General features: G+C 60.8%; 1 protein-coding gene across 1 annotated transcript; it reads right to left on the bottom strand.

Moving 5' to 3' along the window:
- Window positions 1-1,350: 1,350 nt before the first annotated feature.
- FBF1 (Fas binding factor 1) lies at window positions 1,351-22,203 on the bottom strand. Its single transcript, XM_036034148.1, has 30 exons — window positions 22,056-22,203; window positions 20,991-21,076; window positions 20,405-20,432; window positions 19,638-19,679; window positions 18,212-18,305; window positions 17,568-17,628; window positions 16,953-17,003; window positions 15,306-15,447; window positions 14,764-14,841; window positions 14,065-14,184; window positions 13,585-13,723; window positions 13,299-13,432; window positions 12,611-12,710; window positions 11,250-11,732; window positions 10,115-10,213; window positions 9,774-9,862; window positions 9,553-9,605; window positions 8,375-8,545; window positions 8,138-8,238; window positions 7,795-8,001; window positions 7,078-7,185; window positions 6,858-6,997; window positions 6,655-6,773; window positions 5,904-6,026; window positions 5,640-5,825; window positions 5,008-5,184; window positions 4,780-4,917; window positions 4,536-4,653; window positions 3,241-3,356; window positions 1,351-2,642 (listed from the first exon to the last, which is right to left on the bottom strand). The coding sequence occupies exons 2-30, from the start codon at window positions 20,991-20,993 to the stop codon at window positions 2,559-2,561; spliced, it is 3,504 nt and encodes a 1,167-aa protein (XP_035890041.1). The 5' UTR covers window positions 20,994-21,076; window positions 22,056-22,203; the 3' UTR covers window positions 1,351-2,558.
- Window positions 22,204-23,601: the final 1,398 nt, after the last annotated feature.

Below are 23,601 nucleotides of genomic sequence, written 5' to 3' on the forward strand. Positions count from 1 at the left end.
CACCTTTGCATTGCCTTATTTGGGAAAAAAAAGTAGGTAACAGTAGTCCTTATCTCAGGTTGTTAGAGGATTAAATAAATAAAAGTAATATAAAGCACTTGCTGTGGTACACGTATTAGCTTTGGATCACCTCCAATTTACTAGTATCCGTCCACACTGCAGCATAAGCGACCTGGTTAAGGCAGTGTCTCTGTTTAAATCCTTCCAGAGCGGTGCTGTTCTCGGTACCCCAGTGATCTGGCCCTGCGCTGGTACGCCAGCTTCCACCACACCGTCTTATGTTCACTTACTCGGCACTTGGCTCCCTTGGGCACAGGGCCTTTGCAAGTGCTGTCGCATCTGCCTTCCACTCCTCACCTTTTCCCCTGTGGCCTGGCTGCCACTGTTGGAGTGTAAATTGGTCCAACTGCTTTAGAGAGCAATTTGGCACTATTTCAACTTGACTAGTGAGGTTAAGCACATACTCGGTGACTTAGAAGTTCTAGGTATCTACGTTAGAGAGGTGCTTACATCTGTGCCAAAGAGGCATGCATAGCACTGTCTATGACAGCATTGTAAATAATACGGAAATCTGGGAACATCCTAAGAGCCCATTAGCAGAATGAATAAATTGTGCTAGAGTCAAAGAATGAAATAGTGTTCAGCAGTTAAAATCCACAAACTGGAGCTACATGAAATAGCCTGAATGTGAAAAAAAAAAGTGAGAAAAAGACCTGGCTGGTGTAGCTCAGTGGATTGAGCAGGGGCTGTGAACCAAAGGGTTGCTGGTTTGATTCCCAGTCAGGGCATGTGCCTGGGTTGCAGACCAGGTCCCGGGTGCAGGGTAGGTGAGAAGCAACCACACATTGATGTTTCTCTCCCCCTTTCTCTCTCCCTTACCCTCTCTCTAAAAATAAAAAAATAAAATAAAGTGAGAAAAGTTTTGCAAAACAATGTATACAGTACTATTTAAGTTTTTAAAAATTTATTTTATTATTTCTTGAGGATTTTGTTTTTAGACAGAGGGGAAGGTAGAGAAACATCAATGTGTAGTTGCCTCTCAAGCACCCACAACTGGGGACCTGGCCCACAACCCAGGTATGTGTCCTGAGAATCGAACTGGCGACCCTTTGGTTTGCAGGCTGGCACTCAATCCACTGAGCCACACCAGCCAGGGCTATTTAGATTTTTAAAAGATGTTTTAATTATTGATTTTAGAGAGGAAGGGGGTAGGGAGAAACACATCAGTTTGCTGTCCCCTTGACTCATGCATTCACTGGGTGGTTCTTGCACGTGCGCCCCAACTGGGATGGAACCCACAACGTGGCGTATCACAGTGACACTCAACTGAGTTACCCGACTAGGGCTAGATAGATTTTTAAACACAAAAATCAATATTGTGTATTATTTGTGGACACATACATAGAGTGGAACTGTGAAACCGTAAAATAGAAAGGCTGTCTCAGAATCATGTATGGCAAGAAATGAACAGTACATTTCAAAAAAAAATTGTATAGCAATTCCAGGGTCCAAGACGAAGACTGGGAGCTGTCGGGGGCGCAGGAAGGCCGCCCTGGAAGCTTTCCTGAGACGGAGGACAGACAGCCCCTCAGGGCCCTCGGCCCCTCCTCCGCCTTCCTGCTCACCGGGACACTTTCTGCTCAGTTCACTGCGCCCTGAAGAAGCCGTTTGACAAGCAGTTGTGACTCCCACCCCTCCCCTCCCGCTGGTCTTGGCCCGCACCGCCTGGGTCAGGGGGCATCCTGGGTGTGTCCCCCAGGGTTCCCCGGTGCTCTGTCGTCTTCATTCCCCCCACCCCCAGCTGTGGCCTTGTGGCGGGTGAACAGAATAAAAGAAGCCTTCATGCCCTGCCCTTCCCCCACCCCCATCACCCCCACCTCCAGGGTGCCTATTAGGAAAAGCCAACAAGGCCAGTGACCATGCCAAGCCGGTCACTCAGGCAGGTGGGAATGAGCAGGGCCTTGGCGTGAGCCTGCCCAAGGGCATGAAGGGCTGGCTGTGAGGTCAAGGCTGGCTGTGAGGTCAAGGCTGGCCAGGCACGGCACCCTGCCCGCCCCTCACCCTCTGCCCCTGACCAGCAGGAGAGAAGGTCCTTTCAAATGTGTGCTCCCACTCCATGACCCCATTGGGGGGGGGCGGGACACGGGGCTGCCTCTGCCAGCCTCTTGGGCGGAGAGGGCGGAAGGTTGCTGGGGCATCCCTTGAGAAGACCCCCAAAGGCCGGGGTCCACGGAGCCCAGTCAGGTCCTGGGGTCTGAGCTGGACGTCCACGGCGCAAGAGAACCAAAGCCGAGGCTGACGGTGTGTTGGAGCTGAGACACCCTCAGCGCTGTGTCTCCCCAGAGGCCATCGTACCGCAGACACTACAGGCACGGCGGCACCTGCCGCCTCAGCGACGAGGGGGCGTGCTCGGAAAGGAGGCCCGGCACCCTGTCCACCCTGTCCACAGGCAGAGCTGTTGTCAGGCCCCGGGCAGCCCCTCCCCGGAGCTGGCGGCCAGCGGGGAGGTGGGGACGGTGCCAGGGTCCGAGTCCTCTGCAGAGGTGGCAGCGGGGCCTTCAGGCCGAGTGAGAGATCACGTTGTAGGAGGCTTTCTTCAGCGTCTCCAGGAAGAACTGTTCATTCTCCAAGAAGTCTCGGTCCTGGAAGGCAGAGCTGGGTGAGCGGTCACCCTCTGGCCCCGTCCTGGGATGCGGCGAAGGCCTGAGAGCGAGGCGGACCCCTGGGTGGTAGCCCAGGCGGCCCTTACTGAGGGCGCCCCCACTTACTCCCTGGCTCTGGGGCCGGGGGGCAGGGACGGACGGACACGCGCACTGGAGCGAGAGGCCCCTGCTAGCACGTGACTGCGCCTCTCTGAGCCTGTCTGTAAACTGGACATGCCATCGCCTGCCTTGCAGGGCGGGGGAGAGGAAAGGCTTCCAGTGCACACGGTTTTCAGTGCAGAGCCTGGAACACAGGAAACGCTCTGGAAGGGGTGACTGCCACCACTGTTGTCACAGGGTCACTGTGAGACTCAACTGAGAGGACAGAGGCAATGGCTCCGAACAGAGCCAGGCCTACAGGACAGGTCTCAGAGGTGGCGGCAGCTACGCCATCTGCTTGCCTCTCCTCCTCCGGGGTGGGCTCAGCCATCACCCCACCAGGATGTGCGGGTTTCTGCCCGTGCCCTGGGCTGCTTGTCACTAATGGGACCGCGATGGGGGTGACAGGCCAGGGCCGCCTCTGCTACGGGATGCTCACCTGCTCCGCCGTGTGTTTCAGCAGCACCAGCTTGGCGTGCAGCAGCGAGGGGCCCAGGCTGGCGGGCGGCCGGCTGCCCTGAGGACTGGCGGGGGCAGGAACCACGGCTGAGAAGCCTGAGGAGGAAGCCAGGGGCCGAGGCATCGGTGGGCGGGCAGGACGGCCACAGCCGGTCTCTCTGGGGCCCGCTCACCCCCAAATCGCAGAGGCAGCCAGCACCAGCCTTCTGGGCATACCCACCGACTCGCAAAACCCCTTGAAAGTGCTCCTGGGATTTTACGTAGCAAGTCCAGTGCTAGGAACTTGCCCAAGGGTCAGTCAGGTGAGGGTACAGAGATGGATGTAACGCATTGCCACCGACATGCTGTTTCTCTTAGTGACCAAAAAAGTGACCTAGTAGAAAATCTAAAAACGTGGAACAGCCTCCTTATTTTTAATTTCCATTAAAAATAATGGAAACTTATACTGATCTAAAGTACGGTTAAATGTTTAATTACAGGCATGAAAGCCTGCTCCATAAGTGTATTTCCAAATAAAAAAAATCAAGGTACAAAACAGCATACATGGTATCAATTTTGTGTTTAAAAACACACACTCGCCCTGGCTGGTGTGGCTCAGTGGTTGAGTGCCGGCCTGCGAACCAATGGGTCGCTGGTTCAATTCCCAGTCAGGGCACATGCCAGAGTTGCAGGCCAGGTCCTTGGTGGGGGGCACATGAGAGGCAACCACACACTGATGTTTCTCTCCCTCTCTCTCTCCTTCCCTTTCCCTCTAAAAGCAAATAAATAAAATCTTTAAAAAAATACACACCCACGGCAGTCTAGAACGCTATGCATCAGTGTGTTAAAAGGGGTTTTCTCCAGAGAGCGGGGTCGAGAGTGACATTTTTGAGTTTCCTGCTCCCGCTGGGTGGTTCAGTGGGTTGGAACTTCGTCCCGTACACGGAAAGGTTGCCGGTTCAATTCTGGGTCAGGGCGCATGCCTAGGTTCCAGGTTTAGTCCCTGATCGGATGTTTTCTCTCTGGCACTGATGTTTTTCTCCCCCCTTCCCCTCTCTCTAAAATAAATAAGCATGTTCTCAGGTGAGGGTAAAAAAATAAATAAAAAGACTTTTCCTTCCTCTATTTTCAAATTTATCTTCTATAATGGACACGCACTCCTTGTATAAACAGTAGTTACAAGATGACCTGAAAACCCGGCCAACCCCCGAATCTGAGCAGAGGGAGGCGTGGGCGGGATGCTCCTGGCACTGCCCCGCCCAGTGGCCAAAGTGCAGTCCTCCTGGGGCCACTTACCACTCGGGCCGGAGGCTGCCAGGCCCTGGGCACCGGAGAACAGCCCCACAGGGCCCGACGGCAGGTCCTGCCGGACGCGGTCCAGCTGCAGCCTCTGCTGGGCCAGACTCAGATGCTCCTGTCCCCGCCCCCAGAGAGAAGGACACAGATGTGAGAGCTGGAGGCTGGAGATGGGGGGTAGGCGGACTGGCCCCAGTCTGACCCCCCAAACCGCAGGGAGAGCCAGCGCTGGGAGGGGCCCTGCCTGGTGCACGTGCTGCTCCTGCTGCTGCAGCCACTCCTGCTGCCGCTGCACCAGCTGGAGCCGGGCCTGCTGCTCCGACTGCACCTGCCGGGCTTCACGCAGCGCCTGCTCCCCCTCCTTGTACTTCTCCGAGGCCACCTGCAGGGAGGCCACCCGGGTCAGCCGGGCTGGCTGAGGCCAGGGAACGGCCCAAGTTCCAGCCCCGCCCCGAGCTGAGCTGCCCAGCACCTGGCTCATCCTCTCCACCTCCTCCGCACGGAGCCTGATGCGCTGGGCGGTGGCGCTGACCCTCTCCTTCTCCAGCCGCAGCTCTTGCCGCTCCCGCTCCAGAGCCTCTCTCTCCGCTGCCAGCTGGTCCTCCTTGGCCCGCAGCTCGCTTGCCCTGACCTTCAGCTCGGCCTGCTCCTGGAGATGGCAAAGTCTTCGCTGCACTGTCCTCTCGGGAGCTGAGGTGGGCTGTGCTCAGGGTTCGAGGAGCCCCTGCCCTGCCCACTTTGTTGCCGTGGCTCCACCTGACTCTGACCCTGACCCTGACCCTGGGAGGAGGTGGTGACGTAAGGGGGCCCAGTCGCGGAGGCCTGGGGCCGAGCCTCGGGGCTGCCCCCACCCCGGGCCCAACCTCTCTAAAGCCCAGCTTCCCTATCTCTGGAACATCTCCGTCTCGGGGACGTGATGCAGTTGAAGGAGCCACGTGTAGAAAGCACTCAGGACAGCAGAATGAAGCCGTCATTGTATGGTTACTGTGGTTTCAATTCTGATGCCGTTGCTGTGCCCTTTGCAAAGCTGGTCCGTCCCGACGGAGCAGACAGTGGGGACCGGGAAGGGAAGGGGCAGGGCTGGCGGCTCTGGGCCCTCCCTACCTTGACCAGGTTGACGAAAGTGCCCTCCCGCTGGGTGTCCACCTGCATCGCTCGCTCCGCCTCTCGCTCGGCCCTCTCCTTACTCAGCTTCTGCTGCTCGAAGAACTCGGCCCACTCAGCTGCCAGGCGCCGCCGCTCCTCCCCACACTTTTGCATGACGGACTTCTGCTCCTCGAGCAAGGCACTCTGGGAGGAGCGCGAGGGGTGAGCATCCTTGGGCACAATGGCAGGGGTGGCAGCTGGACACGGTGTGGCGGGACTCACCTTGGCCCTCTCCAGCTCCTCGCGCTCCATGGCCATCTGCTGGGCCTTGACCCTCCTCTGCTCCTCCAGGGCGCGCTGCGTGGACTCTGCCTTGGACTGCTCAGCGCTCACCCGCCAGCGTTCCTGCGGCCAGGTCAGGGCTGAGAGTGGGCTCCCTGCTCCCGGTCGAGCCCGACTGCTGTGCAAACCCGCCTGTGTCTCCCACAATCTGTCACAAACACCTCCTTTCCAGAGAGACACAAGAGGAGGGGCCTCCGGGAAGGACTCGGGCCCAGCGGCTCGGAGTAGCTGCACCAAGGCCAACGGCTCAGGCCCCCTGCTGGGAGGCTCCGCAGGCAGCGGCATCCCCACCCCTCAAACTGCCAACACTCGGCCTCCCTGTCTCCCATCAACCGGGCAGGCAAAGCACCAGGGTGGGCACGACCCTGCGTGTGCCAGGGGACACAGATGTCTTTAAAGAATAAAGCTTCCTCTTATACGGGAAAGTACATGGGGAGTTCAGAGTATCCGTTAGGCAAACGCATTTCTCCCAATGTCACGGGCATCGCCCGTCATGACAGATTCAAGTGACTGGAGAGAAAGGGGGACGTGCAGCCGGCGGGCAGGAAAGGGCTCGGCCGCGGCAGACGATGGCACTTCTGGGGGTGGGGCACGGAGGTGGGGGCAGGCAGGGGCAGGAGGCCGTCCTGCGGCGGCGGCGGGCTGAGAGCGCTGCCCACGCTCGGGCCCCGAGCCGGCAGAGGGCGCCCACCTGCTCCAGCAGCCGGCTCTGCTCGTTCAGGCGGGCCTCCATCTTGGCGATGACCTCCCGGAGCCGGCTCCGCTCCTCCTCCGTGTCCCGCTGCTGGTGGCCCAGCCGCTCCTGCAAAGCTTGGGGGGGCCCGCGGGGCATTCACCATCCGCCCGCCTTCCCACCGAGCCGGGAGAGGAGGTGGCGCACGGGGCGCATGGTACCTCGGAGCTGCCTGTCGCGCTGCTGGATGCCCAGCTCCCACTCCTGGGCGGTGGTGGCGTGCGAGGCCTCCACGCGGGAGGACAGCTCATTCAGGCTGCTGGAGAATTTCTCCATCTGCTCGATGACGCCGTTCAGGGACCTGGGGAGGATCCGGTCACCCCGGCCCGGGGACCCCAGCACCGGCCCCTCGGGTGGGCACAGCTCAGACCTCGTGTGTACCTTGTGTGCGAGGTGGCACTGGTGACAGCATCGATCTCTCGGTCCTTCAGCAGCCTCAGGCGCTGCAGCTGCTCCTCGTGGTCCTTGCGCATCTCCAGGATGGAGGCCCTGCGGGGCGGCGGGGAGGGCGGGCTGGGGCTGCTTCTCCAGGGAGGGCCTCGGGTCCCCTGGCTGCTCAGCCCCATCTGTCCTGGTGCCTTAATGTCAGGGCCCCATCCACTCTCTAAGGGGGAGGTGCCTCCTGTTATTTGGGGAAGGACACTCCACATGGAGGGAAAGAAAGGTGTGTCCGGGCTCTGAGAAGAGTTCAAAGGCTGCTCTGCCCTCACCAGCTGACTCCTTACGTGCCTTTCCCTGTCTGCTCTGGTCTGGAAGGGCAAGGCCGACACTCCAGGCACAACAGACCACACCCAGGGCCAGTCCAGGAACCAGACCCAGGACGTCCAGCAGGCAAGTGGATGAAGCTGGGCTGAGTTAGCCTGCGGCTGCCTGCTGCCACCGGGCCGGCCCACACAGTGGGGGCCCTTAGGTTCCCCGCCCCCCGCCCCCCGACTCGGGTGTGATGGTTCAGAGTGCCGGCCTGGGTGCTCGCCTGGAAGGGAAGGGGTTAGGCCGTGGTTCACAGGCTGCCGAGTCATAGCTTTGGGGTCTCACGGCAAACGGTGCCCTGACTGCCCTCGAGGACGGCTCCCCTGCCCGCCTGGGCCTCGCCCTCACCGCTGCAGCTCCCGGAGCCGCTCCATCTCCTGGTCCTTCTCCTGCGCAGCCGCCGCCAGGCGCCGCTGGTGCTGGGCCAGCAGTTCGGTTCGGGCCTGCTCGGCCTCCTGGCGGTGAGACAAGTACTGCGCAGACAGCTCCTCGTTCTCTCTCCGCAGCCGCTCTTCCCGTTGCTGGTACGAGGCTTCCAGCACCTTGACACGGCTTCTGCCCACAGAACACCCGGCCATGATGCTCGGAAGGTGAGGGTGGCCCCCCGAAGGGCCTCTGGGGGCGCAGTGGTCCTGGGGCGGGTCGGCCGTGAGCCCGGGGAACCCAGGAGGCCGCGGGCAGAGCGGGGTACCTGTGAGCACTCTCGATGAGCTCCAGGTCAGCCTGGTGTCGCTGCTGCAAACTCTCCAGCAGCAGCCTGTGCTGGGTCCGCTCCAGCTCCAGCTTCCGCACCTGGGAGGGCACGAGCGGCAACGTGGAGGGCAGGGAGGCAGGTCCCTCAGGCTCCCTGGGGAACCAGCCCTGCCGGCCCCCACAGTCACACCTTCCCCTCAGCCCAGCCCTCACGGGCAGCCACCTCCGACCTCACCTGGGCCTCCAGCTCTGCCAGCCGGGCCTGACTCTGCAGCAGCTCGGCCTGCAGCTCGGCAGTGCCACTCTGGAGCTGCACCCGGGCAGCCAGGAGCCGCCTCTGGTACTCTGCGTCCGGTGGCACGTGCTGCACCGGGGCCTCCGGGAACTGTAGGAGGAGAGGAGGGACCTGCCAGGTGAGGTGGGGCAGGGCTTGGCGGAGCTCAGCCGCCTCTGGGCCCCTGCTTGCTGGGCCTCCAGGCCCCGTACCTGATCCGGGCTGTACGTGAGGACCCCTGTGCATGGGGACCAGGTGCCAAGGGGTCACGAATGAGGCCCTGGAGAGTCAAATGGTCGCTGCACCTCCCCTCAGGTCTGGGTAGGAGAATGAGTCTCCCTTCCCCCTTGGAACACCCTCCCAGCAGTGGCCCAGATTCCCCAACAAATGGCCAAGTCCCGGCAGCTTTTTTTTTTTTTTTTTTTACATTTTTTAAAATTTACTGATTTTAGAGAGAGGAAGGGAGAGGAAGAAATACCGATTTCTTGTTCCACTCCGAGTCCACGCATTCACTGGTCACCTCTCGTGTGTGCCCTGACTGGAGACCGACCCCCACTGTGGCGCACCGGGACAGCACTGTGACCAACCGAGCTACACGGGGCCCAGCAGAGTTGCGGGGACGACAAACACCCAGGACGCTGACCCTCTCTATCAGGCCTGCGGTCCTGATGCCGGTAGCCACCCTGCTTCCTGCTGGCTGCCCACCAACCCCCACCTCCAGGGGCACTTCTGGGTTACTAGGGACGTGCCCCTGTGGGGCTGGGCCTCCTCACGGCCAGGGGCCAGAGGTGACTGCCGCGCCGGGGAAACAGATGGAGGGGCAGGGAGAGGAGGGCAAGCTCGGAGGAGACTTTCTACACGGCACTGTAAGACCGTCAGCAGCCCTGCTTTCCGACCGGAGCATGCCTGGCTCCCCTGACCTGTTGCCACCTAATTCCCTACCAGTGCTGGCAGGTTAGCAGCCCGCTCCGCCTGCCGGGGCTACGGGTGTAAGAAAGTGCCCGTGAGGAGAGCCGGGGTGCGCTCTCCGGTGTCTTGGCAGGCGCTCAGGTGCAACCACTGGTGCTGCCTCTGACCATGGGAGAATCGCTTCACGGGCCTGGGACCTCTGCCTGTTTGCCCACCCTCCCTACCTGGACAGGTGCAGAGAGCCCCGTGGGTTCCTGGGAGCTCAGGAAATGCAGTGCAGGCTCTGAAAAATCGAGAGCAGAGAACTGAGAGGGAAGGCGGCCCCAAGGCCTCGTGTGCGTGCATGTGTGTGCTCGCGCGCTCCCGCACTGCTGTCTTCTGGGCGCCCCAAAGGCAGTTCTGGGTGCCTCCTTCCTGCCCAGATTTAACCCCGACAAAGCAGAAAACGAACCAGTGCCAGAAACGTCTCCAGGGGCTGGGCCCTTCTTTGAGTCACCTGCATAGAGGGCCAAGGTGGCTGGGTTCCATGTCACCGAGGACCTGAGGACACAGGAAGGGGGGTGGGGGCGGGGACAGCGAAGGAAAACTTCAGCCCCACGTCACGGACTGGAAAGGCCCCGGTGGCTGGCAGCTCACAAAGTGAGATCTCGGGGGGAAAGAAGATGGGACCCCAGCTTCAGGGGGCTGGACACGAGGTATCAGAAACCATATGCCAATGGCCCAAGTTGGAAGGAGGCCCAGTCCAGCCCCCTGAGTGCCTCTCACCACCCTCAGCCCCGGCCCCACACGTACCCCGAGGTGGCAGGCTGGGCAGGCGGCTTTTGCACTGCTGGTCCTGAGGTCCCTTCAGCAGCTGCCTGCTGGAGCCCTGGAGCGTTGGCAACAGGCTGGCTGAGGAAGCAAACATTAACGTGAAGGTGGCAGAGGTCCAGGTTAGGCTGGACGAAGACAGGGCAAGGCCCAAGTGCAAAGCTGTGGGGCTGTCCTCGGCCTGTCCCTGCAGGCCTGTCGTGGGAAGTCGCCTCCCAAGTTGGAGTCTGTGGCCTTCCAGAGGCCCCTCCCTGCCCCAGCGCCCAGCAGAGCACAGTGAGTGGACAGTGGCCATCTGACGACAACCCGAGTAGCAACAGTGGAGATGTTAAAGGCACCAGGTGTTACAGGCATCAGGTTCAAGGGCTTTACACCGAGGATCTGCTCACTCTGCCAGGTCCAGCTGCCCCTGAGGCCCTTCCCTTCTCCTGCCTGGCGTTCTCACCTCTCTTCTTGGCCCCCAGGGTCAGTGCGGAAGCTCCCCCCTTGGTTTCAGGTCCAGGTCCAAGCCACCCTCCTCATCCACACCGACCCCAGGGCTGGGCCATGTCCCTGGCCTGTCACTTCGTGTCCCCTTTGCTCTGGCCACTCAGCATCTTGTCACTCCTTCTGGATGGTCCCAGCCTTTCCAGCCCCTTCTGTCTTCTGCACTCAGGGGCCACTCACTGCCCTGCCCCACAGGACCCCCATTCTGTGGCTTCCCCAGGAGTCACCTCTTGGCCACTGCATCTTCCCTAAAATCCCCAAAGAGCACGGGCAGATGCCAACCCACGCACATGCATCTCCTTCAGCTCAGGCCACCATGAGCACCGACAATTCGGGCACCGGGGCTTTGCCAGCCCAAGGGCACCGTGGGCAGGGCCCCTGCTCAGAGGCAGCTGCATGCCCGCAACATCAGGGCCCCAGGTTTCCCACTTATCCAGCCGGCGCCTGTCCCCACAGCAGCGGGGGCGTGAGTGCCAACAGCTCCCTGTCCCCTCGTGTCTGCACCGGGACAAAGGCAGGAGCCAGGCGCCCTCTGGGCAGCGCCCGGAGGAGGGAAGCACGGGGAAGGGGTGGCGCTCCACGGACCCTGCCCGGTCCTCCCGCCACAGGAGACAGCAGCCCCAGCCCGTACCTGCCGGAGGGGGGTCGGCCCGCAGCCCCCTCCCGGTTCAGGCCCTTCGAGGTCAGAGCGGGCTCTTCTCTGGCCAAGCCTCGGGCCTTCTTCCGAGACAAGGCATGGCTCAGCCAGTCCTCCTCCTCTGTCTCCGCAGACACTCCCGGCTGGGAAGGCCGGCTGGCTTTGGCAGGGGCGCCGGCGCCCTCGGGTGGCGGCTCGGCCCCCACGGAGGAGGGGGGCAGCCCTGCCGGGGTGGAGTGCTGGCCCGGGGCAGGAAGCGGGTCCTCAGGGTGGGGCACGAAGGGGGTGGAGAGCGCAGAGCCCCCCCTTCGAGGCTCTCTGGTGGGAGAGGGGACGCACGAGTCCTCGTCTTCGTCCTTGAGGCCCAGCCAGTCAGCCCCTCCCTTCCTGGGGTGCGGGGGGCTGCTCGTCGCCGGGGTGCTCTGTGTGGAGCCTGGTTCGCCCCTGAGGTCTGTGCCACCTTCTGCTGAGAACCTGCTTTACGACAGAGAGGGACGGGGTCTACGGCTGGGCCGGCAGCCTGTCCCAGCAGCCGCTGAGCAGGCACCCCCTCCACTGCTGGTGGGGACTAAGGTCCACGCCAAGGAGTCGGGGTGCCCGGGGGCTCGGCGTGCCAGCCTGAGGCCCCGAGCACATGGGGCCTGCACCACCAGTTCAGGTGGCAGCGCGGTGACAGCTGGACGCTGTCTGTGAAACACCATGAGACACAGACACCCTGAAACAGGGACAACTGCACCCGCGGGGAGACACCTGCGTCCAGGGCGACAATCAGCTGGGTCAAATGGTTTCCCAGCAACTGTCACTCTGTTCCCTGTTCGTTTATTCGGCCACCGCCTGTGTGTGCCACCGGCCAGTGGCAGCAGGCACGAAGCTGAAGAAGAATACACGGGCCGGACACAAGCACTGACGTGTGCACAGGGTTACTGAAAGGGCGAGAGGGGATGATAAAGCCGACACGACTCAATGCTGACAACCGCTCCGTCTGGACGAAAGGTAGGGGGTTCTTTGTGCTGTTCTCACAACTTTTCTGTCACTCTGAGATTATTTCAAAATACAAAGCTTAACATATACACTGGGAGGAAATTCCAAATTCAGACAATTCTCTTTCTCCCTCCGAGGAGGCTGGCGGCAGAGCAGGGGCCCAGGCTCCTGCGGGGGGGCGGCTGTGCCACGCGGCCTGTGTGGGCGGGACGGGGCAACCCCCTCCTCCTTCCGCACCGGCGGGGCCGCCTCCACAGCCGGGGCCCGGCCCAGCGAGGCCTCCGAACGAGACCGCAGGGGGCACGGGGCGAGGCCGGCGCGTCACCCGGCGGGCAGCCTGTCTCCGAGGCCCAGCTCCCTGCGGGCCCGCTTACCTGACCGACGGCCGGCGGGACTGCCGGCCCTCGGAGGAGCCCACGCTGGGCTGGTAGGCCCCGAAGACGAAGTCCTCGTTGCCCCAGCTGTCTTCTTTGTCTGTGGGTTAAGGAGCCTGGGGTTCAGGGCGAGGCTGTCCAGCTCTATTGCGGCTACAGAACTCTATTTCTAAAAAGCCGAACTGGCAGCCCGCTGGGGAGACGCACGCCGGAGCAGCCGCTCTGCGGGGGCGGGGCGAGGGGCCGCGCTCCGTGTCTCCAGGCCCAGCGCCCGGAAGGAAGGCCGTGGGGAAGCTGCCGCGAGTGCACAGTGCGGCCCTGCCCCACACCGCGAGGCGAGGCCAGTGGGCTAGCTGTGCGACGGGAACGATTCGACAGGTGGCCCAGGGCCAACGCTTTCAGAAACCCTGAGGTGGTTTTGAAACTGTGAGCTGCCTCCTGTGAGCAGGTGCAGAAACCGAGTCAATGAGTTGCAACCAGCGTATTTATAAGTCAAATAGCATGTAAATACAACAGAGCAGCATTAAACGTGGTGACCATGCCTTCACACCTCTTGTGCTAGTTACAAAAGTGCACAATGATGTGTGAGCACCACGACGTAAAGCTTACTTCTTATCGTGGGTTGCGGTGTGGTCAGCACCTGCTCTGGGGGCCCCCACCCACCTCCCTGCCCTGCGAGCTTTCTCACCCTGTGACCTCTGGTACTTCCTGTCCAGCTTGAACTCCCGGTGCGTCCCGGGGTCTGGACGGGCCAGGTGTCTGGAGGCGGAGCCTCGGCCCAGCAGCTCATCCAGCTTGGAGCGAGCGGGGCGGGGCCCTCCCCTGCAGGACGGAACACGGACCGGTGCGTGTGCACACAGGCCTTCCGAGGGGCCCACGCCGTGCCCGCCCTTGGCTCCCCCCGGACCTGAGGCAGCAGCCTGGCCAGGGATTCTCCCCCACTAAGGAGATTCTCCCCCGCTAAGGACGCTTACTGGGCTCCCGCCGGCCTCCTCTCTGCTTTGGGGCTGTCTCCAAACCCCAGGGCGGCCATGAGGTCGTCCTCATCGTCAAAGAACAGGTCTTCTTTCTTCCGGACGGGGGTGTCCCCAGGAGTCAGAGGAACGGAGGGACCTACGAGTCAGAACACAGGGCCCAGGGCCCAGCCATCTGGCCCTCCTCTGTGACACGTTCGGATGGGCGGAGGGGCACGTTTCCCTGCCGCCTCGACTTCTGGAGGGGGCAGCAGGCACTGAACACGTCTGGGGTGCCCACAGGACGGGGACCCGACCCCAACCCTGACCCAATCCCAGGTTTGCACACCCCACCCCCCACCCTATTCTGAGCAATGAATCTTTTGATCCTGGATCTTGGTCCTGACACACGCCTGGCGGGTCGCAGGCTGTGTGCTGGCAACTTCCGCTAGCAGGCTGCCTGCTGCATCTTCCTGGGACAGGAAAGAGCCCACCTCCTACCTGGATCTCCGGCTAGGGCGGGGCTCTTCTCGGAAGCGGCTTTACTGGCCGTCCCAGGCGGCTTCTTGGCGACCCCTTCCTCGTCCTCAGAGAGAAGTCCTGCCAGCGGGTCTTCCACGTCTCGGGGCGGAGGGGAAAGGGCAGGTCAGACCGCACGCGCGCTCCAGAACCAGCTGGGCGCCACGCTGGGGGCGCCACCGCGCTCTCCTCCTCGCCCCAGCTGCCCTGACAGAGAAACGAGCCCCTGGGCGTCGGAGGGCCCGTGCGAGGGGGCCCCTGACGCAGACGGGGCACACGGGGAGGGGCAGTAGGGGAGCCCCCCGGCCCGACTCTGCCAGGCTTGTCCATGGCCCCAGACCCTGCTGCCCGCACGGCCTTCTGGAAACGTCCCTGGGCGTTTCAGAAGAGAAGTCAAACATCGGTGTGTTCACGAAGGGAAAGGAATTTCCCCTGCACCTTACAAAATCTTCGGTTTGACAGCTGGTTCCAAAGCCCTCGCAGGTAAGCCTCCCAATCACCCGGGTGAGCACACATAACTGCCCCTCCCTGGAACCACGAGAGCTGAGCCAGCGGCCCCAGCGTCTGCCCCTCGTCTGCTCCACACAGCAGCTCGGCTGCGGTCCGGCAAGGAAGCGTTGCCTTGGCTACCCCGCTCCCCACACTGCAGTGGCCCGGAGGCACGACCGGGGCCTGTGGTACCTTCAAAAGAAAACTTCTTGTACTGATGGCCAGAGCTGCCGGGGGATGGAGACGGCTTCATGGTGGGAACGGCACCCCCTGCGGAAAGCAAGCAGAAGGCAAGGCCACGGGCCTGGGTCTGTCCTGGCCAAGGTTGTTCCGTGACTGGGGCCATGGGAGGGCGTGCTGCGCTTCTCCCGGGGGGAGCTGAGACACAGCCACGCTCACACTGGCCTCTAGCAGGGAAGCAGAGTCTGGGAGCTGCCTGCTCCTCGTCACAAGGCACTCCGGAGACATGGGTCTGGGAGATGCACAGGCTACTGACAGCTTCTCCAGGAGCGGCCATGCTGGACTCAGAGGGACCAGAACGGCCCTAGGGAGGAAGCTGGACTTTCGCCCCTCCCCCACCATAGTCACTAGTGCACACGCGCACACACGCACACACAGTAGTTCCCAGCCTCTCCATCCCAGGCAGAGAAGACCCTCAGGACAGGAAAGCTTCCTTCTAAGCATTTCCCGCATCCCCAAAGTTCCCTAGGTCTGAAGAGCTATGTCCTACTCACCCTTCTCAGTGGCTGGTAACGTATCAGCAGGTTTGGGGGTGCTAGGCAGCTCTTCCTTCCCGGAACCCTTTGCAGGGCTTTTGCCAGAAGCTGGGTGAGCCTTCTTCAGACCCAACAGATCGGCATCCATGTCGTCCAGATCCTGGAACGGCAGGGAGGAGGGGGAACCCCCGCAGGCGCTCAGGCGGCGGCTGCTAGGTGCCTCCGCGCTCCCGGCTGCCTGGCGGCGGTGGTGCTGCTGCTTTTCCCGAGCGGGACGAACGGGGCCCTGGCCGGACGGGGCTACAGAACAGGACGGAGGCAGGGCCAAGCACAGCTCCCACACACCCGGCCTCGGGCAGGCCCGGGCTCAGACGGGGACCCCCAGCAGCTGCGGCCTGGATGCCAGACCGAGAGGGTGGCCGACACGGGCCTCCAGCGCTCCTCACACAGACTCAGCCAGCGCTGGGGCTGTCCGCGGAGGGAGCCGCAGCGCAGGGCCCCAAGACTCCCCAAGGGGCAGCTGCTGGGCTCTGAGAAGGGGCGTGAGACTTTCTGTCCGAAGTTGAGGAAAAACCTGGGTTCCTTCGCCTGCCTGGGTCCGGGGAAACGAAGTGCAGTTAGAGGCAGGAGTGTGGGGAGAATGCTCTACGGGGACGACGTTAAAAGCCGCGTGAACCAAGCCAGGAGCCGCCAGGAGCCGCCAGGAGCCGGCAGGAGCCGGCAGGAGCCCTCAGTCCAGACCCACTGAATGACGGTTTCGATGAGGGGCGCCGTGGGTGCGCCGGGGCAGAACCGCGAGGAGACAAAGGAGACTGAGAGGCCCCTCGGAAACGGTGAGCTGGGCCAGGGGACAGAACGGAAGGGAAGCCGAGTTGGCGGGGGTGGGGTGGGGGGGCTCAGCTCATGGTTCTGGAATGAGACTCCAAGTCGCCCCCAGAAACTGAGTCGGAGGACTGGAGGGTCCGGCTGGCTGCCTCGGGAAGGGGCGGTTTCAAGCCGAGGTTAGAGAGGCTGGGTCTGGAGCCAGGAGGAGAGCGGACTGCGGATCCTCCGGGCCCCACGGGGCTGAGAGCGAGCGCTCAGCCTTGGCCCAGACCAGCCGGGAGGCACGTGTCAGCCAGGGGGCGCCAGGGGGCGCTGCTGGAGGGCGGGCAGGGAGGACTCGGGGCGACTGGAGGCGTCAGACTCCGGCCAGGCCACCTGAGCACTGAGAGATTGGAAAGTCTTCAGAATTTGTCTTAAAACTCATTGTCAAGGTTAGCTTGGGGCTTGATCTGACACAGACAGCTGTACGGAGGGGCACTGGGCGAGGCGCGTGGGGAGAAACAGGCAGAAAGGTTAAGAATAAGCTTTAGAAGACACAGTCTCCTCATCTTTCCCACGGGGGGATGCAGCCAGGTAGTGTCAGGTGGGGGGGGGGGCAGGCCCACGTCACCAGAGGCCTGGGCCTGACGCGTCTCCAGGCAGGCGTGTCTCTGAAGCCAGGAATCGGGCCCATCCCCAGGGGGCGGAGGGCAACAGCTCACGGATGAGCCCCACTGTCGCCCGAGGACGGGCTCCAAACACACGCTTTAAAGGGAGAGACTAGAGGGAGGATGAAGGCCCGGCACGAAACGTCAGCGCCCCAGCCCACGGGCTCCCAGAACGTGCAAGCCGCTGGGTTACCTTCATGGCCTGGAGCAAAGCCTGCGGGTCCGCCTCGGAGACGTCCGACACCTAGGTCCGAGGGAGGGGATGGGCCTGGGTTAGTGGAGGCTGTGGAGCTCAGGAGCTCAGGCTCTGGCCCCTGCAGCGCGGCCTCTGTTAGGGCCGGAGCCCGTGGGGCGTCAATAGGAGCGTCCTGCCCTCCCCTGGGGCTGGGTGTTGTCTGAAGTTAACCTGCCCAGGTGTGGGGCCCAGGAAGTGCTGCCGCTTCCACTCCCTCCCAACCTTCCCTCGGGCTGGACCATGTTGAGTCCCCCAGGGCTCACACCGCACCACTTCCCACCCCTGTGGCTGGGCGGCAGTGGGGTTTCCTGTGGAAGCACAGTTCCAAGGGGCAATATTCAAGGCTCCGGCGGCCGCCAGGAGCTCTGACTTCCAGGTCATCCCACGGGCAGGAAGGAAGATGACGTTGCCGTGGGCACGCAGCAGCCCTTGGGTACTGGTTTGCTTTAAGACCAAACTGGCTTTCCGAGGCCTTCTAAACCGCTCTGCAAGCAGCCCCTCGGCCACCGCACCCCACTCCCTGTCTCGGGGGTAAGTGCGGAGGGTGGGGAGCGGGGACCGGCCCAGGCTCACCTCGGCGTCAGCTCCTGCCAGGTCTGCCACAGCGCCATAGGCATCGTTCTCCAGGAGGGACCTGCGAAGGGCGGCGTCAGCACCACCTGCACCCCCAGGGCACCCCCAGGGCAGCAGGTGATTCTACGGAAAGGATGGCTCGCAGAGTCCAAGTGAACTTGGAGAGACACTCTTCTCTGGGAGAAGAGCTGCTGAAAGGAATTTCACAGGCTAATACAATGATTTTTAACTTTTTAATAAAGAGACAGAGCCTCTTTAGAATTGAACTGTTGAAAACGACAGGTAAGAGAGAAAAACAGATCTGCTTTAGCTAAAATGAAGGTGGAATGGGAAATCCAAAAAGCTCCTCCCTGTCGCTGAATTGTCGGGAGAACCTCAGAAGAACAAACAACCCGAACGTCACCAATCTAGGCTAGTCCCCCTGTTCTGAGGATGAGGACACTGAGGCCGAGAGAGAGGCTCAGGCATTGCCCAGGGTCACACAGCGAGCAGCAGCTGCAGGACTGCAAGCCGGACTTCTGCCCTCCAGTTCCGACCCCCCACTGTGCACCAGGGAGGAGGCCACTGACGGCGAGAGCGGCGGACACGCAGGAGGTGCGTCCGGACAGAATGGGGCCGCGGGTGCCCAGCCATCCTGTGCTTACTTTGCTCTAGGCCTTGCGGAAGGGAGCGCCTGGGCTCCGCCTGTGTCATCTCTGGCACGCGAAGCGAGTTGGACGGGCTTCTCAGGCGGTGTCACTGCAAGAAAAGAAAACAGCGAAGATGTCATGCGGCTACAGGGAACTGGAGTGAAGGTGAGGCGGTCACAAGTCCCCACCGAGCCGTCGACCAGAACTTCCTACGGGAGGAAGGGCCCCTACGGAGGAAGGACACAGGCCCCAGAGGCGGGCTCCGACGTCACCCCCGGGGAACCTGAGCGGGGAGAGAGCGGTGCATTTCCAAGCAGGAAGCCAAGCCTACACGCCAACCGATGACATGAGAAGAGCCCACCCCCACCCCCACAGAAATTCAGGAGCAACAACGCACTCCCAGGGCCCAAAGCCGTCAGGTGGAACACAGGGGCCTGTGCTTGGTTGGTCCTCCTGGGCCAGACGTGGGGAGCCCCAGCCCCGCTGCCCCCAGTGAGCTTTCCAGGACCCTGAAGCCCTGCCCCTCGGAACACCAAAGACGGACACACAGGGCGAGGGACTGGGATCCAGAGTTAATAGGAAACTCCTACGATGCACCACTAAAAAATGGGCAAAGAATCTGAATAGACCTTCTCCAAAGAGAACAAATAGCCAGTAAGTGCATGAACGTGTGCTCAACATCATTCCAGCCGCTAGGAAAACGCACACCGAGTCCACAGCGAGATGCAGCGGTTCACCCGCTGGAGGGCCGGCCTCGAGCAGGCAGACGACGACATCAGTGTCGACAAGGACGCGGAGAAACCAGGACCCTCCCGCACCGCTGGTGGGGCCGCAACACCGCACAGCGGCCGTGGGAAGCAGACTGGCGGTTTCTCCAACAGTGGAACAGAGTTACCATGCAGTCCAGTGATCCCACTCCTAGGCGCACACCCCCAAAGCACCTGAAAACCCGTGCGTGAGTGCTCCAAATAGCATCACTCACGATCGCCCAGGCAGAGCGTGGCAACCACCCACGGGCCCCTCAACTGATGAATGAACGAACACAATGTGGCATATCCACGCAATGGACTGTCATGCAGCCATGGGGAGGCATGAAGAAGGGGACCCTGAAAACATGGTAAACGGAAGAAGCCAGATGCAAAAGCCACACGCTGTGTGATTCCATTTTGTACAAACTGCCCTGACGCAGCAAGTCCGCAGCGAAGGGAGGAGGCCAGCGGCTGCCTGGGGCTGGGGGAGGAGAGAACGGGGAGTGTGAGCAGTCACTGTTCATGGGCACGGGGTTTCTTCGTGGGGTGGTGAAATGTGCTGGAACTGACTCTGTGAATAAGTAAAAGCCATTGGAATGCACACTTTAAAACAGTAAGTTTTATGTGAGTTATATGTCAATTTAAAAAAAAAAAAAAGCCTAAATCAGGGGACTCTGGGAAGGGGCACTTACTCTCATCCGCCAGGAGGTCACCAAGGACATCAGCGATGGAGCCTGGAAGAGAAGGGGCGGCACCATGACCTCAGGAGGAGGGAAGGGCTGTCCCGGCCTCCCACCCTGAAACCACTCCCGGGACGTCAGGGAGGTCTGTCTTCCTCTCCCCGAGATGTTCCCCTGCTCTCTGGCAACAGGTCACATCGCCTTATTGAAGTGTCCCCGGGAGGAACTGGAAACGGCTTGCTCAAGGGAAGGCGGGGAAGATTTTCGGTAGAACCTACTTCCTGTTCGACACGCTGGCTGACAAGCCAGTCTTCCAGGCCCTGAACAACGCCCAGCGGGCTTCTCTGGGGAAAGCGTCCAGGATTTCTAGGCACATGCAAGCTTCTCTCCTGCCAATACCCTCCCAGTCCCCTTCCATCTGAGAACCCCCAGAGCTGGTCTGGAGGCGCCCTCCCTCGGCCCCTTCCCCCCGGCACGCAGGAACCCGAGGTCCAGGACGGGATTCATTCTCGAGTGCAGGGGAGTGTCCTCACCACCCTTGGCCCGACCACGTACTTCTAGGTCCAGAGCCCGGAGAGAAGGGGCTTCTTCCCGAGTCCCACCGCTTGTTTATTTCTGAACTGCTCTAAGGGCCAACGAGGCAGCACAAGGGGTCCCCTCAACGACCAAAACTGCCTAAGGCGTGAGGGGAAACCACCAGGAGCATTCAGGCACAGACATGGACCCAAGGCGGGGGGACTGTTTTCGGCTTAAGGGTGATGTTCAATCTCTCCACTCACCTTTCAGTCCCTTCTTGGTCTTTGGTGCCTAACATGAGAAAAGCACATTCACTTTAATGAAATCAAACAATGAGTGTATGTGAAAACTGAGAACGCGCAATGAATTATTTTGCCTTTTGCCAAGTCAGCAGTGGTAAAAGGAGTGCGGACGGCATTTAGAGACAGAAGCCATTCATGCTTCCCCAGTGTCTGAGAACAGACTCATTCAAAAAGTGGAAACAGCCTTGGCCAACAGAGGAAGCCACTGTGGGTCCCCGCCTCCATCCCCACAGGGGACAGAAGTCTCCCCTTTTCCCCGAATTCCAGACGTCACACCCAAACCCTCCCAGCCAGCATGCAACGTAACTGGGACCGAAGTCCTCGATCCCATATCCGCAACTCAGCGCCAGCAGCAGACTTAAGAATGCTTCCAGCTGGACATTCAGAGAGGCTTGAAAGAAACCCTGGAAGTTCGCTATCAATGTTACTTCCACCACCCTTGTCCCTGAACCACAGGCTGGTCCTCCTCACCCAGCCCCCACAGCACTCCCTGCGGTCAAGACCTTGGGGGTGGGGGCCGGCTCACATCTCCAGGCATCTCACTCACCATCTCCAGGCTGGGGGGGCTGCCTGCAGCTCCTTCCCAGCACCGTCCAGCTCATCTGAATTCTGCCCACAACAGGCTCCTGCTCCCTGGAGAAGAGAGGGAAAGGGACTGCTTAAACGTGATGTAGCCTCAACCGCGCTTGGGTCCAAGGCCTATCAAGGCTTCTCTCACTTGACTCATTCAATTTGGGATTTCCCTACATTAAAAATTCCTTATGGGGGAGCAATTCAGATGAGAAACAGAGTGGTGGGAGCAATTTGGTGAGTGTTCGGAGGCCTGGAGATTCCGCGAATAAAGGGCACTGCTCCTTGGAAAGAGGATGGGGTGGGGGGCGGCAGGTTTCCATCTCAGAAAGGGGGTGCCCCGGCACCACGGCCTCCCGCACCTTCCCAGGCACCGCAGCGCCTTGATATCCGGCGGCGTTCAGCACAAAGAGCGGAGCTGAGTGCTGGCTACTCCTTGGCCGCGCGTATTTCCACGGCCGGTGTTCAGTTTCTCTTTTCACACTAACTTCAGAGTTACCCCTCTCTGCCGCCCGACTCCCGTCCGTGTCCCCAGAGGCTCGAGTAATTTCAGTAACCGGCCTCGGAAGGAGGGAGCCGGGCGGGTGGTCTGTGCCCTCGGTGTTGGCCTGTCCTGGTTCTGAGAACGCCAAGGGGCCCTGGGGTGACACAACGGGGGGCCTGAACGTTCGTGTTTCTCTTTCTCTGCAACGGCATTTCCACGAGCTCCAAGTGCCAACTCGCGGAGTCTCCCACGACGTCCAGGAACTTCCGGCCATCCCCCGTGGGTCGCGTGCCAGCCTCCCACATCGCGGGAAGCTCTCGCTCGCAGAGGCTAGCGGAGGCTGCGGGGCCCCAAGTGCCATCAAGTCCTCGCGTCTTCGCTCAGCCGACCCCGGGACAGTCGTTCCGACATCCCGAGCCCGCCCCTCGGCGAGGGCCCTCCCGAAGGCACCCCTCAGTCCCGGGCCCCCCCGCCCCGCCCCTGCACGCGTTACCCTTCCGCGCGCCCAGCCCCTCCCGGCCGCCGCGCAGCTTACGACCCTCCCAGCCCCTGAAATACCCCGGGCTACGCGCCATTCCCTTCAGAGGCGCAACCGCTGGGACTTGTCCGAGCCATCGCCGCGGGTCCTCGACGCCCTGGAGTCCACCGCGGCCAAGCCTCCCGCTTCGGAGCCCAGCAGCCGCCCACCTCCCAGGCCCCCGGCCCCCAAGGAGAGGAGAGGCGCTATGCACCCTGGGAGTTGTAGTCCGTGTCCCGCTCACCTGCCGGAGCCAAGGGAGCAGGGAACGCCAAAATAAACTACACTTCCCAGGGTTCCCCGCAGCGCGGCCGTTAGTCGAGACCCGGCCTCGATTTGCGGCTCCGCGCGTTGCTAGGAGCCGCGTAAACGCCCCTTGGTGAAGAAGAGTCCTTCTTGCTCCCAGGTGTGTGCGAGCCTTCTTCCTCCTGCCGTTCTTTGGAGGCCACGGCTCCAAGACTGAGCGCTCTTCCGGGGGCTGACTCGTGACGGGGAGAGTGTGAGGGATGTGTTAAGATTGAAAGATGTACACGTCAAGCCATAATTACGTATTTATCCCACATTCCAAAGCTTAGAGAAGTGGCTGTAACCTTCCTGTTCAATGAAAGCCAGCATGAACCCCAACACCATCACCAATAAAGACACAACACGTTTTTGTGTTAAGTACAGGTTTTATTAAGGGTCTTTCAATTTTGCAAAGGAAAAAAAGGGTTAGTGGTCAGGCTTAACTGAAAGCCAAGCAGTGATACCTGGTCACCACCGTGCCCTGGACCCCTGCACCCTCTCGGCACTCCCGGCCCCGCTGACAAGTCCAGCCAGGGGTGGGTAGCCATGCACCTAACTGCATCTTTGTCAGGTAGGAACCAAACTCAAACCACAACAGTAACAGAAGAAAAGGTAGCAAAACAAGTACACACTACAAAGGATACAAGTCCTACCCTTGAATGCACAGCTATTGTGAATAAGATGGTGTTTACAACGCAGTAGTCAGCAATCTGAATATTGAGTGGAAGGCAGATCACAGATTTGTTACCTCATCTATGAAACGGTCAACAGCATTGTAGCAAAAACAACTTATTTGGGTTCAGAGTTTGTAAAATCACTTCCAATTTACTATGATCCTCCGGAGATAATGAATGGCTCGCTGAAATTCAAGGCAAAATCGAAAGAACAACGCCCCCCTCCCCAACCCCGGAATCTAGGAATTTGCGGCTCTGCAACAGCTAACATCTGGTAACTAAGGTCCAAAAGTCCCTTTTATGTTTCTACGTTTACCATCATGGACCACAGAAATAGTTACTGACAATTTCAGTAAGTACGTACAGCTGGAGGCAAAACTCCACTTCCAACATTTCAAAATGAAAAATCATTTTAGTCTTTTACATATGACTTGGTCTAATCCTGCAAGAATGGAGCGATACATGCTCCATTAGCTGAGGTGGTCTCTGCATTTTCCATGAGAACGATCAAAGCCTGTATCTGAGTCAGGAGAATGAACAAGAGCCCTGGTCTCAGGCGGATAATCCATTTCCTGGCTCCGGTCCTCTCTGCAGCTGCAGAAGCAGCTGCTGCGGGAAGACAACCTGT

The sequence above is a fragment of the Phyllostomus discolor genome, chromosome 8, assembly GCF_004126475.2.
Source record: "Phyllostomus discolor isolate MPI-MPIP mPhyDis1 chromosome 8, mPhyDis1.pri.v3, whole genome shotgun sequence".
In the NCBI taxonomy this organism is placed as follows: Eukaryota; Metazoa; Chordata; class Mammalia; order Chiroptera; family Phyllostomidae; genus Phyllostomus; species Phyllostomus discolor.